Source organism: Heloderma suspectum, chromosome 4, assembly GCF_057233095.1.
Source record: "Heloderma suspectum isolate Gila_16-S chromosome 4, 16-S_ref, whole genome shotgun sequence".
NCBI lineage: Eukaryota > Metazoa > Chordata > Lepidosauria > Squamata > Helodermatidae > Heloderma > Heloderma suspectum.
In genome coordinates this window covers 199,760,765-199,777,106 of record NC_139461.1, presented here as the reverse complement: position 1 = coordinate 199,777,106, position 16,342 = coordinate 199,760,765, and the positions used below count along the sequence as shown (strand labels likewise).

Sequence of the window (16,342 nt, the reverse complement as noted above, 5' to 3'; positions counted from 1 at the left end):
GGCATCTCCCGCCATTTCCCCCAGCCTTTCCCATGTTTTCCCCAAATGCAAAAATGTGGTATTTTTTCCAGCCCACGGAACAGGAATGCCATGACCTCCCCATGAAATTCTCCAGTAGCAGAAGAAACCACTCTGTTTGCCAGCTGTGGGAGTTCGTTTTCAGTTGTTGGGGGAGCGGTAAGGATGACGAAGGCACTGAGGATGGGCTGAGGGGCTGCGGGGCATGTTGCAGTCGGGAGATCCTGAGCGGGGTTGCACAGAAGGAAACTGAGCAGATTTCACAGGCACGAGGGCAAGAATTGCCCACCAATTGTGCTGTCTCCCTTCCTTGTAAGGAGGGGAGGGTGCATGGTTGGAGGGCGACTCCTGCCTCCGCTCAAGTCTTGCTGAGGAAAGACTTTCCTCAATTCAAACCATGTGTCTGCCATGTAAATGCTTGAGCACATTTCTCAACTGAAGGGAGAAGGTAAAATGCCTCCATGCAACAAAGGGGGACACATTGATCCGCCACCCCACCAAGCTCAGAATCAACATCCTCTGTTGATTCAGAGCACCCAATTAAGTTCAGTGGGGCTTACTCCCAAGTAAGTGTGCTGAGGGTTGCCGACTTACAGTGTGTCAGTCCCCATCCACCAGTAATGTGCAAGGGGAGGGAAAGGAGCAGGAACCAGGAAGGAATTATCGCTACACCCCAAGTGGCATCACCACCCCCGTGAGAAGGAAAGAAATGAAAAATAACACGATGGGGGACAGCCATCTAAAGAGAATGACCCAATCCTGCAATGATACCAGATGGGGAAAGAATTGGCATTGATGTGGAATTCTCCACCTGTGTGATGGAGCCCTAATAATGAGACAGTCCCTGTCCTCAGGCTTAGACTCTAAAGACATGACACAAAAGAAAAAGGGATTGGGAGGGAGGAGGGGGGAAAAACCAAAACTCAGGTACTACTTCTTCGTTACAAAGTTCTTATAGGTGTTCTTTCCGGTGAAGCTCACAACTTCGAATCTTCGAAGATCATGCCTGAATTAGAAAAAAAACATTGTGGAGAAGCTCCGATTCTGCGAGGATAACGCCTTAATTTAAAAAAAAAAAACATCCGGAGTGGGGGATAGGAGGGGGTAAAACTTAGTTTCATTTGAAGGGATAGAACAACCCCCTGCTCAATGCAGGAAGCCTGATTCCCAGGTGGTCTCCCATCCAACTACTGACCAGGGCCGACCCCGCTTAGCATCCAAGATCCAGGGACACTGAATTCATTGCGATGGTGGGCGCAATGTAGATTGACCCTTAGACGTTTGCTAGTTAGTATCCTGACTGGACATGCTGGAAAAGATTTTCTCACAATAGATTACAACTATCTGAGAATCCATTCTTCCATTCCTTGCAAGTAGTTAAATGAGTTAAAAATTCCCCATTCCATCAAAATGGCATGAAAAAATGAAATTAGTAATGATTTGTCTCTTATTGCAATCGTAACGTTGAGAGAAAAATAATTGAAGAACAAAATTTCTTGGGGTATGCAGTTCTGCAATATTGCCACTAGCTTCGTTCTTCCTGAATATTACATAGAATTTCTGCCTCAACAAACAACAGACTGCTGTGCTGCTTCTACTTCTCATTTCACTTAATAGCTTTTGACAATAAAGGGATGGATGTGATTTCCATCACAAAATTTTTGTAATCATTTCTATCTGCTCTGCACATGTATTTACTGAATCCTTATACTTCCAAGAATCTTTCCCTTGAATTCAACCTTTGTTTTTGTTTTTCAACTAAAAAATGTGAATTGCTTACTGCACAGTGATGGGGCAGCCAGCTATGTGTTGGTGGAAGTAAGGGTGGGATTAATACCGAATCACTGAGAATGTATCCAAACCAGGATAGAAAGAGAGTCCAAAGTTTCTCTGCCACACCATTTAACACCTTGGGAACAATTGTGGAGAACCTGGGACCAGGCCAACGACAAGGATACTGACACCACGGACATAGTGGGTTGGATCCAGATTTACATGTGAGCAAGTGCACTGGTGGATGTGGACTTCTCAGCCCCCTGCTTCCAACAGCAACCTCTCCAGTCCCATGAAAATGCTACACAGCAGGAAATCCTGCTGAATGGGGTGAGCTGTGGTGTGTGGGAGGGAGAGGGATCCCCCAAAATTGGATAGTGGGGCCTTCTGTGAGTGGAGCCCTGCCTCTTGTGGAAGGCATAACCTGGATCCAACTCAGTGTAGCTACCTCCTCCCACCACACTCCTTATCTGAGGCCCTGGAGGAGACGATCAAGGGTGTGTTGACATGGGAAGAGGGTTCAGCAGCAGGACATGGAACTCAGCGGCAGGGCCAGCTCCAGGTTTATAGGTGGGCAAAGAGTTCTCAGGTTATCTGCCTCCTCTGTTAGTGGGCCTTGGATGGGGCTCGCCTGGCTGCAGTGGCAGTACTGGGCAATTGGGTCTAGTTACCCTTTAAATTTCCCTCAATGTTTCAGAGAGACGGGGGGAGGGTTCCATGCTATCGGCTTCACCTGGCTTGCAACTTCGTTGCAATGTTTCCCCAAACACATCTGCTCCTCTCCAGTTTCCACAGTCTTTGAAGTCCTGGCTTATCATCACTGCAGCCTGGGGCTCTGTGTTGTTTCCACTGAGCTGTAATCGAGTTATTTTCTTGATGGCTGGGTGGAGTCTGGGTGGAGTCTGCATTGGGTCTGATTACCTCATCCGTGTTCCTGCCTCCTCCTCTTGCTAAGTCCCCCCTCCATCTCCCCCTTCTCTGACAGAAACATACTTCTAGGGGGATTGGGTGTGAATGTCATCTTCTAGGGTGGGGGGATTGGAAGTGAATGTCATCCGACTGGCAGGGGCTGCTGAACCAATCAGAGAGGCTCCCCCTCCAGGCTCTACTCCCCTTAATGGCAATCTCTGGAACAAGTCTCATTGATCTCAGCGGGAGTTACTTCTGGGTAGACTTCCCAGACCTATGCCTGATTCCACCTATTTTTTTTTTCTTTTCCCTCTAAATAGCAGGCATTAGGAGGCACCGTTAAGGCTACCACATTAGCAGGTACACGCTAAGTTGTTAGGGATGTACGAAAGTTACTTACCGTTTCATGGATCTGCTTCGCAGGGGGGGAGGCGCTCCGTCCCTCCCCCCGGAGTCCTGCCTGGCCGGCTCCGTTCCACGGGGATTCCACGGAGCCGCCGGCCAGCTCCACCAGCAGCCGGACATCCGGCCGCTGGGTAGCAGGGACGCAAATGGCGGCTGCTGTAGCCGCCGCCTTTTGCGTCCCTGTTTTCAACCGTGATAGGCTACATAAAGACTTACGTAGCCTATCACGTCTGGGTTAAAAAAAAAATGCGTACCCAAATGGCGGCGGCTACGGTGGCCGCCATTTGTGTTCCTTATTTTGGGCTGTCTTAGTCTACATAAATATTTACGTAGACTATTACAGCGAAAATAAGGGGGAACGCAAATAGCATAATGGGCGCTATTTGCGTTCCTTTTTGATTTGCCGTTTTAGCCTATGTAAATATTTACGTAGGCTAAAACAGTGAATCAAAAAGGAACGCAAATAGCGCCCACTACGCTATTTGTGTTCCCCTTTATTTTCGCCATAATAGTCTACGTAAATATTTACGTAGGCTAAAACAGCGAATCAAAAAGGACTGCAAATAGTGCCCACTACGCTATTTGCGTTCCCCTTTATTTTTGCCGTAATAGTCTACGTAAATATTTATGTGGACTAAGATGGCCAAAAATAAGGAACGCAAATGGCAGCCGCCATAGCCGCTGCCATTTGTGTACGCGTTTGTTTGTTTTTTAAACCCAGACGTGATAGGCTACATAAGTTTTTACGTAGCCTATCACGTCTATGTAAAAAAAAAAAAAGACGGGACTGCAAATGGCGGCAATGGCCGGTCGGAAGACTAGCTGCCGCTGCTGCCGAAGCTGCCGTCGGAGCCGCCGCCATCCGGAACATCCGCCCCAGGTAAGTCTCGTCCCAGGGGGGATCCACGGGGGGGCAGGGGGGGAAGGCTGTTCCGCCATGGATTTCGGGGGGCTGAATGCACTGGCATTTGGCCTCACTGAGATCCGTGGCGGAATTCTCTGACATCCCTAAAGTCGCTATCTCATCACACTATTGCGCAAGTCTCCCATCAGTACGCATACCCTCCATGTCAGTATGTTGCTAGGACTCTATCACTCAATCATGAAATAGAACTAACACGCATTTGCGCTATCGCATGATAGTGCTATCACGCGATAGCGCATTACTCCAGGGGTGCCTGCTGACTCCTGTTGAGATCAAGGGAGCTTGTTCTGGAAAATACGTTATTGCACAATCCCACAATAGCGCAAATACGTGATAGTGCTATTTTGCGATTGAGTGAGAGTCATAGGAAGATACTGACATAGAGGGTGTGCATATTGATTGAAGACCTGCGCAATAGTGTGATAATGAGATAGTGACTTAGCGTGTAATATGAAAACTAGACTATGATGCTTGCAGCATTGTTTCCCTGGTCCAAATGACACAAAGGAATATAAGCCGTGGATCCTCCCCACATGTAGTTCTGGGGAAGCTACCTGAGATAAACTTGATTTTCAGGCTGTAATGGGAGTACTTGCTTGCCCGTGATAGCAGGCTTATACGCACTACTGTTCTAGCACTTATTTTCAGTGATGTTTTAAAAGTTGGTCCCTCGGCATCCTGCTCCAAAACAGTGATTAAACTTCCAGAAAACAGGGAGGGAAAGGGTTGGGTCACTGAGGTCATGAGCGACACACTCACAAAGGCCGGGCTACATGCCCCATGGGCAGGACTATGATACTGAATCCAGTGTGGTTATGGAAATTCAGGTCAGTAATGGAGCCAAAGTAAGCTGGAAAAGTCAGACTATAACCAGTCTCCGAAGAAGTGGTTTTTCCACAATAAAATGCGGGGCTGGTGCTGAATGGCCACAACATCATGGAAACACAGAGACCTCACCTTGCAGCCAGGTGGGAGTAAATCACTGGTGGAAACACACCCCTGGAGGTCAGGAGCATTGTGAGCAATTAAAAGGGCAGCTAGAACCAGCCACCTGATGCTGCTCAGAGTGCCAGGCCAGAAAAAACTTGGGGAGGGGGGATGGCAAACATCAGCAATGGGTCCTGCCACAACATTAGGACCTTGTTCAGTGGGCAGAGCACATCTGCTTCCATGGACCATGAAAATCAAGGATCTGCCACTCATTGGCACCACCTCAGCACAAAAACATGGATCCAAAGCACAGATCCTCACAATTTTTACAGGGGAAATCCTCCAAACCACAATCAAATTACACAGCACCTCTGCTTCCACAGACTGAACCACAAAAATCACCCATCTGGTACTTGTTGGTGCCTCCACAGGGTAAAAATATGGATCCGAGGCATGGATCCTTATAATTTTTACAGGGAAAATCCCCCTGTAAATTAAATCAAACCAAACCACAATCTGATCATAGAGCACATCTGCTTCCATGGACTGAACCTGAAAAATCACAGCTCCTGTACTTGTGGGTGCCTCCATGGTGCAAAAACATGGATCTGAGGCATGGATCCTCATGATTTTGACTGTATAATTTATTTAACATAATTCTCACTGATTTTTTTTGTAATGCTTTAGATCAGAAGTGTGTCTGTTGCACAAATTATGCTTAAGTTCGTTCCCTCTAGGAGGGGTATGCCAATATCCCCTTAGAGACACACAGAACTCTGAGATTCAGTCCAACGCAGTTTTTTTTGGCAGGAGACAAACAGCGCTGTTTGGGTGGATTCTCGCGGCTAACGCCGCAAAGGAGAACCACACCCTAGATATTTTTGGTACAGCTTATATACATTCAGTATAATGACCTCATTAGCTATGTGGGGTGGGCCACATAATATTCATGAACTTCATTAAGCATGCGTAGTTGACATGTCGCTACGGCTGACCTGTCCTTGCAAGCTGGGCAGAAAGCGATCTAGCTGGAACTGATTCTAACCAGCTGCAGGAGTGGCAGCTACTGGGGGGGGGGGGGCTCCTCTCGCTGTACCTAATATGAAACAGACCATTACTGTTGGTTTCAACAAGGCACTTGATAAGACTATCTTCCTCTGGGACTTTTCCACTGTAGGAGGCTGCCTCGGATGGCTGCCAATACTTTAAGATGGTGCCTCTTTGGTTCTATCATATCTAACAAACATCATAACAAGCAGTAACGTACGCCATTTTTATTACAACACCCTATTACAACACCCTATTCCTTCTCGGAGCATTCTCCGCTGTTGTTGTTTTTTAAACAACTACTTGTATAGATTACAGAGAAGCACCGCTCAGTACTTATTCTTGCAAAATACCTCAGATGGGCTTTGTGGCTTTAGTAGTGATTATATTTTAATAATTAGCTCTTGTTTTAGGGCTGGATGCGCCTGATCTCGACTGATCTTGTAAGCTAAGCAGGGTCAGCCCAAGCTAGTACTCGGATGGGAGACCGCCTGGGAATCAGGCTTCCTGCATTGAGCAGGGGGTTGGACTCGATGGTCTTGTAGGCCCCTTCCAAACCTTTGAGTCTATGATTTATTTGTGCAGTTATGGTGGATGTAGCTACATCACCAATCTATTATGCTGGTTCAATAGTTCCAGGAAACCTTGGGAACTGTAGTTTTTTTTTTATGAGGACTGGATAATCTATTCTCAGCAGGACATGTTAAGTAGGAGGGTGGGGTGGAGAAAAGAAATGGAAGGAAGCCACTGAGCCAAATCCAGCTTTTTGCATAAGGGCCTGGTAATATTTCCATTGGCAGCGGAGTGGCTAGAAAAAGCCTAGCGATGAAAAAACATCTAGCAAGTCCCTTATTAATCACTGGTAGCAAAAATGGTAGAAGATAGCTTTATTTGAGAAACTGACACATCAAATATGATTAGGGACAAATGAAATTGGATGTTTAATTTTTATTACAATGTGGCAAAGCTTCATTTCTTTTGTTAATAAAATTAATAATTTGCATCTCACACACACACACACCCTCCAGTCTCCTGGGCAAATGTGGAAAAGAAAGACATACTGGAATGATGGGAAATATTGATTAAAAAATATTGATTTAAAAATGGAGTTAAAAACATTACTGTTCTTCTATAGGCTCTTCATGCTCAAGTTGTAATGACTCCCAGAGGAGAGGTGTTTTCTCACTGGCCCACATTATATTTCAGCGTATCTGTAAATGTAAAGTTGCCTGTTGACTAAAGCCTGTTTAAAAATAAATGAAGAGGCCTGTGGAAAACTCTGCATTCCTTTGATTATGACACCAGAAGAGGGAAGGGCCCTCAAGAGCTAGGCCCAAAATCCTTCCTCCATTTGTGTCTGCCTGACTTTGGCTGTGAGGGGCAGATTGACTGAGGCCTTCCAGCTCTCTAGAGGAGCTTTAAAATGGCCTATGCAAAGTGGGAATGGGAATATATTGTTTAGAAATCCCTTTGGCTCCCACATCATCCTTAGCAAGCCTTAATGACAAAACCAACATACTGAAGATCACACTCGGACTCTGTTTTAATTAATTTGGAATTAATTACAGAACAATACATGGCTTTGTAACCACAATAACCAATGCTGATTAGAATTCTCACTGTGTGAGTATACGATACTGAGCAGGTGGGGAAATACTGTCTTTCTCGATCTGTTGAAGTGCCACTTTTTCTGATCGTTTTGTCAGAATGAACCTGCTGAATTTCTGCCTGTCAGGGTGCTGTTATTAGTTAAGTAATAGATGAACTATTAAGTATTGGATCATTACATTTTTATCCTGCTTTTCCTCCAAGAAGTTCAAGGTGGCATTCATGGCCTCCTGTATACCCCCATTTTATCCTCGCACAACAAGAATTAGTGAGGTCAGTTTAGAGATGTGAAGGCTTGAAAAGAACGTTGTGGGGGGGGAGAAAATGGAGAGGGGGGTTGCTTTTTCTCAAATTTTCCAAAAATCCATGGGAAGAATGGGGGGAAATGGGATTGTTGTTTGTTTGTTTTAAAAACTTTTTTCTGGTTCCCCGCCCCCCATTTTTTCAATTTTTTTTCTCCAGGCCTTCAGATCTCTAGCTAGGTTAGGTTGAGAAATAGCAGCTAGCCCCAAGTCACCCAGTGAGTTTCATCACTGAACATGACTGGAAGCCACGAGGTGTAAATTCAATTTCCTATCCACTTCATCACACTGTTAAAGGCACAGTGCCCCTGTCACATAGAAAATTGGGAAACCTAGTCTTTAACCACCATAACTGTGAGGTCAACAGAATTGTAAATGTGGTGTCAAGAGTAAGTTAATCTGCATGAAGTGATGGTGCTATGTCCTCTGTATGTCACGCTTGGCTGAGTGTCATAACATTTCTCTCATGCAATAACAGAGAGAGGGCTGCTTACCTATGTGAAAAGGTGACCAATCTTGAATTACCACAGTAGCTTCCTGAGGCCTGCCTTCCAGATGTTACTGACAGCCTCGGTCACAGCTAGTTTGCAAACTCTATGAATTTACAATTCATAGACTGCTGAGCCAGACCGAAGCTATAAAAGCTAGAAATATCCCCTCACAGTACTACTGTTGTTCATAATATTAAACAAATCAAGGATGCCACTTGGAAAAAAGTGCCTTCATGATTCAATAAAGTCCTACTTGCTTTGGTACAGATATATTTGGTACAGATATATTATCACTTTTTATATAGGGCCATCCATGTACTGGATGCTTTACAAAATTTAATAAATAAATAAATAAATATAACCCTGTTCCAAAAGGAGATTAAAATCTAATTTGACTGTGGGAGTGATCAGAGGGAAAGGAAGGGAGAGGCAGGAGTAACTCTGAGCAAATGTATCTATATGGACTCAGACTTCATTTTGGGTGGCACAAGAACTAGGGTTAAACCTAATGAATTAACCAAAGAGGTGGGTTTTCAGGGGAGCCTTGAAGGAAAAAAGAGAGAAGATGATGTTCTGGAAGGCAGTGCTACAAGGTAAGATTTAAATCAGCTGCCCCCAACTTGGTGCCCTCCAGATGTGTTGGACTACAATTCCCATCAGCCATGACAATTGGCCATGTTGGTTGGGGGTGTCCAACTCATCTGGAAAGCACCAGGTTGGGGAAGGCTGATTTAAAGGATCAGAAGAGTTTGGGACTGTGGCTTTCTTCACATGGAGCTTTTATCCTGCGACAGAGATTGTTCCTTCACGGAAGTTTGCAGGCTCTTTACATGACACCCTGAACCTCCAAGGGCATCTCTACACCATCCTAAAATCCTGCATTTTAAACGGGGCTTTCTGCTTCGATTTTAAATGCGGGATCACAACGACTCCCTTTTTCACATGCTTCCTTTCCCCCCACCCCCTTCCCCCTCCCCCTCCCCCTCCTTCCCCCCATATCTGAATCTTCCATTATCTTACATTGATCTCGCACCTCTTCTTGCCGCTTTTACTCTTTTCACGAGGAAACCAACAGGGTAATGTCACAGCTCGTTATCTGAGATCTATTTTAAAACGGAACAAAGGGCATTTAGTGCAGGAGATGCCATGTAAAGAGCCTGCAAACTTCCGTGAAGGAGCAATCTCAATCTCAGGATAAAAGTTCAGTGTGAAGGAGCCCCAAGGCATCTCCTGCATTAAATGCCCTTTGTTCCATTTTTAAATAGATTGCAGATAATGAGCTATCAAATTACCCCATTGTGTTCCGCTTGAGTTCCCTCCATGAAAAGAGGAAAAGAGCCAAGAAGAGCAGTGAGATCAATGAAAGATAATGGAAGACTCAGATACAGGGAGAAGGAGAGGGGAAAGGGGAGGGGGGAAAGGAAGTGGATGAAAGAGGGAGTCTTTGTGATCCTACATTTAAAATGGAAGCAGAAAGCCCCGTTTTAAATGCAGGATTTCAGGCTGGTGTAGAGATGTCCTGTGTTGGGGTGATAGAATTGGATGAATGATGGTCAGGGGGCAGGAATATGTTGGGAAATAAAGGTTAATAGAGAGTTTGGAAAGGCAATAAATTTGTGCTGGATGAGAAAGGCAATGGGAAGCCAAAGAAGGGATTTATTCGTATTAAGATAAAGCTGCAATCATAAAGCTCTGTCACTTGTTCCAATCCAGCTGTAATAATGCAATATACTTTGACCAATTCGGTCCAAATGGGCTGCACAGTTGAAGGGGAGTGAGTGTACAATGATTTGTAGCCTGTTAGGCCTACTTAGAGTAGACCATTGAAGTGAATAAGATTGGATATAACCCACAGTCTCCAAGAACTAAAATGAAATTAAAATAACAGCCAAGAGTTATGCATGTCTACTCAGAACCAAGTCCCCCTGAGTTCAATGGGCCTTACTCCTAAGTAAGTGTGCTTAGCCTAACACAGTGCTGATCTTCTGTACTTTGTAGATTATACCTTCCCTTGGCACTTTTGCTTGGCTTCTGTCATTGTTTTGGCCATAAAGGGGGAGGGGAGAACATCATTACAAAGTGCCCTGTTACATTAGTGCTGTTTACCAGGGGTTGGATCCAGAATTAGTTATGCTTAGAGTAGTCCCATTTAAATCAATTGAAAACAATGGGAGTTAAGTTAGTCATGACTAACTTGTCACATTGATTTGAAAGGGTCTGCTCTAAGCGTGACGAATTCCAGATTGAAACCAAGATGTGAACAACATTTCTACTATTTTCCTCCTACCATAGGTAGTGTTTCCATAAGTATTAGAAGATTGTGGCCGAGACTGTACTGCACAAATCTGTGTCAAAATGGTGGAAAGTGGTGGGCAAGAAAAGACACGATGGACTACAACAGTAATCATGAGTTCATCTCTTCAGGTACTGTATACTACCACTGTTCGTAAACATTGTTAGAGCCATGAGCCACACTTTAAAAAACATATCCTAGAGTTTAGGGCATTAAAAATACATGGGGCCTGTCCTTTCCAGAACCAGCCAGCTTGCAACTTTGTCCAAGAACACCTAATATAAACACATGGAATAAATATTTGGGAGTGTATCTGACTAGATAGGAGGGACAGCAGGAAGGAGAATAGGGCCGCACTATAGGATTGATTACAGGTCGGGGATGGCATCATCATCATCATTATTATTATTATTATTATTATTATTTCTTCATTGATATCCCACCTTTCTTCCATCGTGGAACTCAAGATGGCTACATGTCGTTCCCAGGTGGTCTCCCCTCCAAGCACTGACCAGACTCAGACCTGCTTAGCTTCAGCAAGGTAGCTGTGTCATGTGCTTTCAGACCATGCCTGGGACCGTGGCATGGAATGGGGAGAAGGAAGAATTAGCAGTTCAGAGGATATAGATGGGTGCAGGCCACCTCCTCTGTCAAGATGGAGTCTCTGAGCATCTCTACACAACTGCTTTATTCCACCACAGCACTGCTGTTTCTGGTTACTATTCAAGTATGGGGTTCTTTATATGGGTTTCTTTTACCTCGCTTTGCTTTTTAATCATTCCACGGAGGGGCAGTGCGTTTCGTAAGAACTGGTCATGTTGCGAGACAAGCCCTTATGTGCTCCGGGTCTATCATGTCTCGTGCTCCGTGGTACCTCCCCCTTACCGTGCCCTTGCCCTCTCCTCGCTGATCACTGGTTGCTTCATGGTGATTGGCACACCCAAGCAAGCATCCCAGAGAGGCTTACAATCTTTTGTAAAAAGCGGGGTAAAAGTAAATTAAATAAAGAAATAATGTATTTGAATTTATATTGCACATTTCCTTGATTTGTGAGCCTCTCTGTGTTCCTCCCAAGGCTGAAGAGGGTAGAGATAGAAATATACAAAATCTGTTTTTAAAACTATTTGGGACATGATGTGTGTGAAAGAAGATATTTCGGGTTCTCGATGTTCTCCACCATGCCACACTGCTGTGTTGCTGCTCCGCCAGCAAACAGTAACAAATGAGGTGGAGCAGGAAGGGCACAGGAGCGCTGGGGTGACACTCCCAACCCGTCATGTCACTGCTATCATCATCTAAACCGCAGCCCCCAGAAAAGCTCTCGCTTCTGTCATCACACAATCACACAGGCTGCTGCTGGTGCTATCATGGTGCGGGCACAGAAAATACTGCATTTTCTCCATCATGGGATAGTAGGGGGAAAGCTCGGAACAACAACAGGAGGGGGATAATGTCATGTAAATGCCTTGCAAAAAAACACAGTTGGGGAGTACCCAATGCACAGCAAAACACCAGTGTAGAGACACCCTCTATGGGTGGGTGGTTCCCAAGTATGGAAATCAGGGAGTTTGTCTGCTCTACAGGGGTTTGTACTCCCTCAGAAAAAACAGGTATGTAATTTGGGAGTGCTCATAGATTCATCATTGTTATTAGAGACCCAAGTGGCTTCTGTGGTGAAGAGCACCTATTACCAGCTCCGGTTGATATGTCAGCTACGCCCTTTCCTGGACAAGGGTAGCTTGGCCACTGTAGTCCATGCACTGGTAATGTTTAGATTACTGTAATGCAGCTGGTGCAAAATGCGGTAGCAAGGATGCTGAGTGGAGCGTCTGGCCATACACATATTACACCAGTCTTGAAGCAACTGCACTGGCTTCTTATTAACTACCAAGCCAAGTACACGGTTTAGCTGTGGTCATAAAAGCCCTGAACAGCTTGGGACCAGGTTACCTGGCAGACTGCCTTCCCCAATACAGACTGATGCAATCATTAAGGTCATCAGAGGAGGCCTTGCTGGTTGTGCCATGGCCTGCAGATTGCCATCTTACAGCAGCCCAGAAGCAGGCAGGCTTTCTCCACAGTGGCACCCACCTTACAGAATGACCTCCCCCCAGTATGCAAAAAGCGCCAACTATAGCATGCTTTAGGCACCAATTTAAGACCCATCTCTTTACCCAGGCCTTCCCTGAGTGAGCGTGCTGCCCAGTTTTTGTTAATTATGGTCTTGCATTGGTTTTAATGTTTTTAGTGATGTCTTATATAAATGTTTTAGCAATGATTATATATTTTAATTGTATTTTCATGTATATCACAATATATTTTAATATATTTAAATCTTCTTGTAAACCACTTAGAGATATTTAAAAAAATGGTAAGGGTATAGAAATCTTTAATAATAACAACAACAACAATAATAACAATAATGAGCAGAGTGCATTTCCCACACCACTGTATTAACCATGTCCCCACATAACTGTGGGGATTAAGATTTACAGATCAGAGACTTAAGCCCACCACCTTTCTTTTTTAGAAATTAACCACTGTGAGGCATGAAGGGATTGACTAAGGTTGAAGAATATTTTTATTCAGCCAGGATTGGTGGCTGCTGCAGAAGTATGATTATCTGAGAATGCATGTATATTGAAGAATGAGCCTATTCCACTTCCTGTGCTGTGCTTCTCCCCCTGCTCCCCCCCCAAAATGCTGTTTTTATTTTTAATTTTTTATTAAATTTATTAATTGCCCATCTGGCTGGTCACCCAGCCACTCTGGGCAATGTACAACGTACAATAAAACAGTTTAAAACAATAAAATTCTACAATAAAAACATTTTCTAAAATACCCTAACCCACCCCAAATGCCTGCCTGAACAACCACGTTTTTAATGCACGACGGAAGCTCATTAAAGAGGGGGCATGGTGGAGTTCCCTAGGGAGGGAGTTCCACAGAGTGGGGGCCACCACAGAAAAGGCCCTCTCCCTCGTCCCCACCAGTCTAGCTGTCCTGGCTGATGGGACAGAGAGAAGGGCATCCGAGGCTGATCTTGTTAAGCGGCCCGTGTGGTGCTGCTGGAGGCGCTCCTTAAGATAGGCCGGGCCGGAACCATATAGGGTTTTAAAGGTCAAAACCAACACCTTGAATTTGGCCTGGAAAACAACTGGTAACCAGTGCAACTCCCTTAGCACTGGAGTGATGTGATCTCGCCCCCGGCTGCCTTTAATCAGGCGAGCTGCCACGTTCTGTACCAGCTGCAGCTTCTGAACCGTCTTCAAGGGTAACCCCACATAGAGCGCATTACAGTAGTCTAAACGAGAGGAGACCAGGGCATGTACTACCGATGGGAGCAGATGGTCGGGAAGGAAGGGGTGCAGCCACCGTATCAGATGGAGTTGATACAGCGCTATCTGGGTCACAGCTGACACCTGAGCTTCCATGGACAGCTGGGAGTCTAAAATGACCCCCAGGCTGCGGACCTGGTCTTTCAAGGGTAGCCGTACCCCATTCAACACCAGGTCAACATCCCCCAGCCTCCTCTTGTCCCCCACCAAAAGTACCTCGGTCTTGTCAGGGTTCAGCTTCAGCTTATTCCTCCCCATCCAGCCAGTCACTGTCTCCAGACATTTGGACAGGGATTCTACGGCCAACCTTGGTGAAGATTTGAACGAGAGGTAGAGCTGCTTGTTCAGCTGTCATGACCAGAGCACTGACCATATTCACACTTTCAGTTCAAGAAAATCAAAAACATCGGTGGCCTGCCTAGCAGGAGAATCACTATATCCTTTTGCCAAGAAAGTGATATATTTTGGGGTACAGGATCAGTGCGGTATAGCTAAGGTGTGTATCATTGTACCATCTGCATAAAAGGATGGAGATAGGAATGTAGAAAGCCCCCATTTAAACATGCCAAGGACTGCATCTGGGTGCCCATGTAAGATGGCAAACAATATGGCAGCATCGTTAGTGGCTCAAAGTTGGGTACCAACATCCAGCCTTCTTGGTACATTCACTGTTAAGTGCTTCTTCCTAAGTTGCTGTGGGAAGATGAGTCACATCTTGGTGCCCTTCCAGTACCACCTCTGTGACATGTGGAATTGTTACCCACTTGGGGCAACCCCTGCTTCCTGTCAAACAAAGTGGTTTATGCATTGACTTTTCATCTGTACAGCTGATGTTCACCAATGAGTTGCCCTTCCCTTCGTTTCCCCTCTGGAGTCTTCCTTTAGCTTGTTAATAGCAATTGCAGCATGCAGTGAGCAGTCATAATGACAAACAGGCGATGCAGAAAGTGCTGTAGAGGGTTTTATCTGGGTACTCCTTGCTTTCAGGAAGCATTTGGATCGATTAATCTATAATGTTGATCTTTGCTGTTTCTCCTTTTTTTAATGCAGCTGAAGGGTGTTGATTAGTTTCTCTTTTCTTGTTGGTGGATTAATTCTGGAAGCCAGTGCATTGTCAATGCCTTTAAAAGTTGACATTCTCACTGAATTGATAGAAAAGAAAATATATAAAAAGAAACTTGGCTAGTTTATCCCAGGATAAAAGTGTAACTGATGAAACAACTGTATACCTATCTAGCTATGCGGGTTTGTTTGTTTTTTAAATTGCAATGAACCCTTGAAAGGACTCACCATGACATATTGGGCTGATTCACATGACATGACAGACCATTGTGGATTAATTTACCCTTGAGGAGCTGTGGTGCATGCTGGCTGCCACTGTAAATATGCAACCCCTGACTGGGTGTTGTCAGGGGTAGTTGTGTCAACAGGGGTTATTTGAGAATTAAACAACCCTGCAACAGACCATGGGTTAAGGGGTGGGAGGACAGTGGCTATTGTCCAAACCAGGTCTTTGTCAAGTCTCTGATCTGTCAATCACACACAGGGTTGTCCAGGGGTACAGCTGAAGGCGAGTGCAGCTCTGGCAATTTTTCCAGAGCAGGAGCAATGCTATCATCTGCCAGAGCAGTATTTGTTGCCTGTGCTTTGCATCAAGCCCAGATAATAATCATTCAGTCGAAGCAATTTCCCCAGTGATGAAAAGGCCTGTTCAATGGTCTGTCTCCTGTCATAAAGGCAGGGCCATCCATCAAGCAATCTGCACATTCCATACCCAAACAGAGAGTGGGTGAACCCTGGGCACACAGACAGATACACACAGACTATGGAACAAATAGCCCCAGATAATTTGAATACGTAAACGAAGCCACACACTCTGTAGAGCAGCTTTCCCCAACTCGGTGCCCTCCAGATATGTTGGACTGCAACTCCCATCACCTCCAGCCAACACCAACTTAATTGGGGATGATGGTAGCTGTAGTCCAACACATCTGGAAGCACCAGGCTGGGGAAGGCTGCTATAGAGAAACAAAAGAAGGGGTGCTTACTGTAACGAGTGCCTTTGCAGTTCAGATTTAACTATGGAAGTATGTCCCAGATAAACATGCTTAGTCCAGCAGCTTTCGTTTGATGCTTGGCAGCATGTCTTTATAGGGGCGTGGCTATGTGGGCTATCATGACAAGCTTCAGCACTTCAAAATTTACCACTACACCACGGGTTGCCAGACTGCAGCCAAGAGATCTGCATGTGAATGTATTAACATTCCCCTGTTGAAGTGGAGACAAGGCAGCCATAGCGTCTC

General features: G+C 45.2%; 1 protein-coding gene across 7 annotated transcripts in view; it reads left to right on the top strand.

Moving 5' to 3' along the window:
- The first annotated feature begins 2,263 nt into the window (after nucleotides 1-2,263).
- Nucleotides 2,264-16,342, top strand: part of C4H1orf146 (chromosome 4 C1orf146 homolog) — a 27,136-nt gene continuing 13,057 nt past the window's right edge. Inside the window, exons 1-2 of one of the 7 annotated variants that reach the window (XM_084851923.1) lie at nucleotides 2,264-2,361; nucleotides 10,701-10,832. In XM_084851923.1, the coding sequence (XP_084708049.1) occupies nucleotides 10,764-10,832 (69 nt within the window). In that variant the 5' untranslated portion in view covers nucleotides 2,264-2,361; nucleotides 10,701-10,763. Of the gene's footprint in view, nucleotides 2,362-6,052; nucleotides 6,224-7,370; nucleotides 7,756-7,822; nucleotides 7,889-10,700; nucleotides 10,833-16,342 lie in introns of those variants that run through there. The other 6 variants (XM_084851919.1, XM_084851922.1, XM_084851920.1 and 3 more) reach the window with 6 other exon arrangements.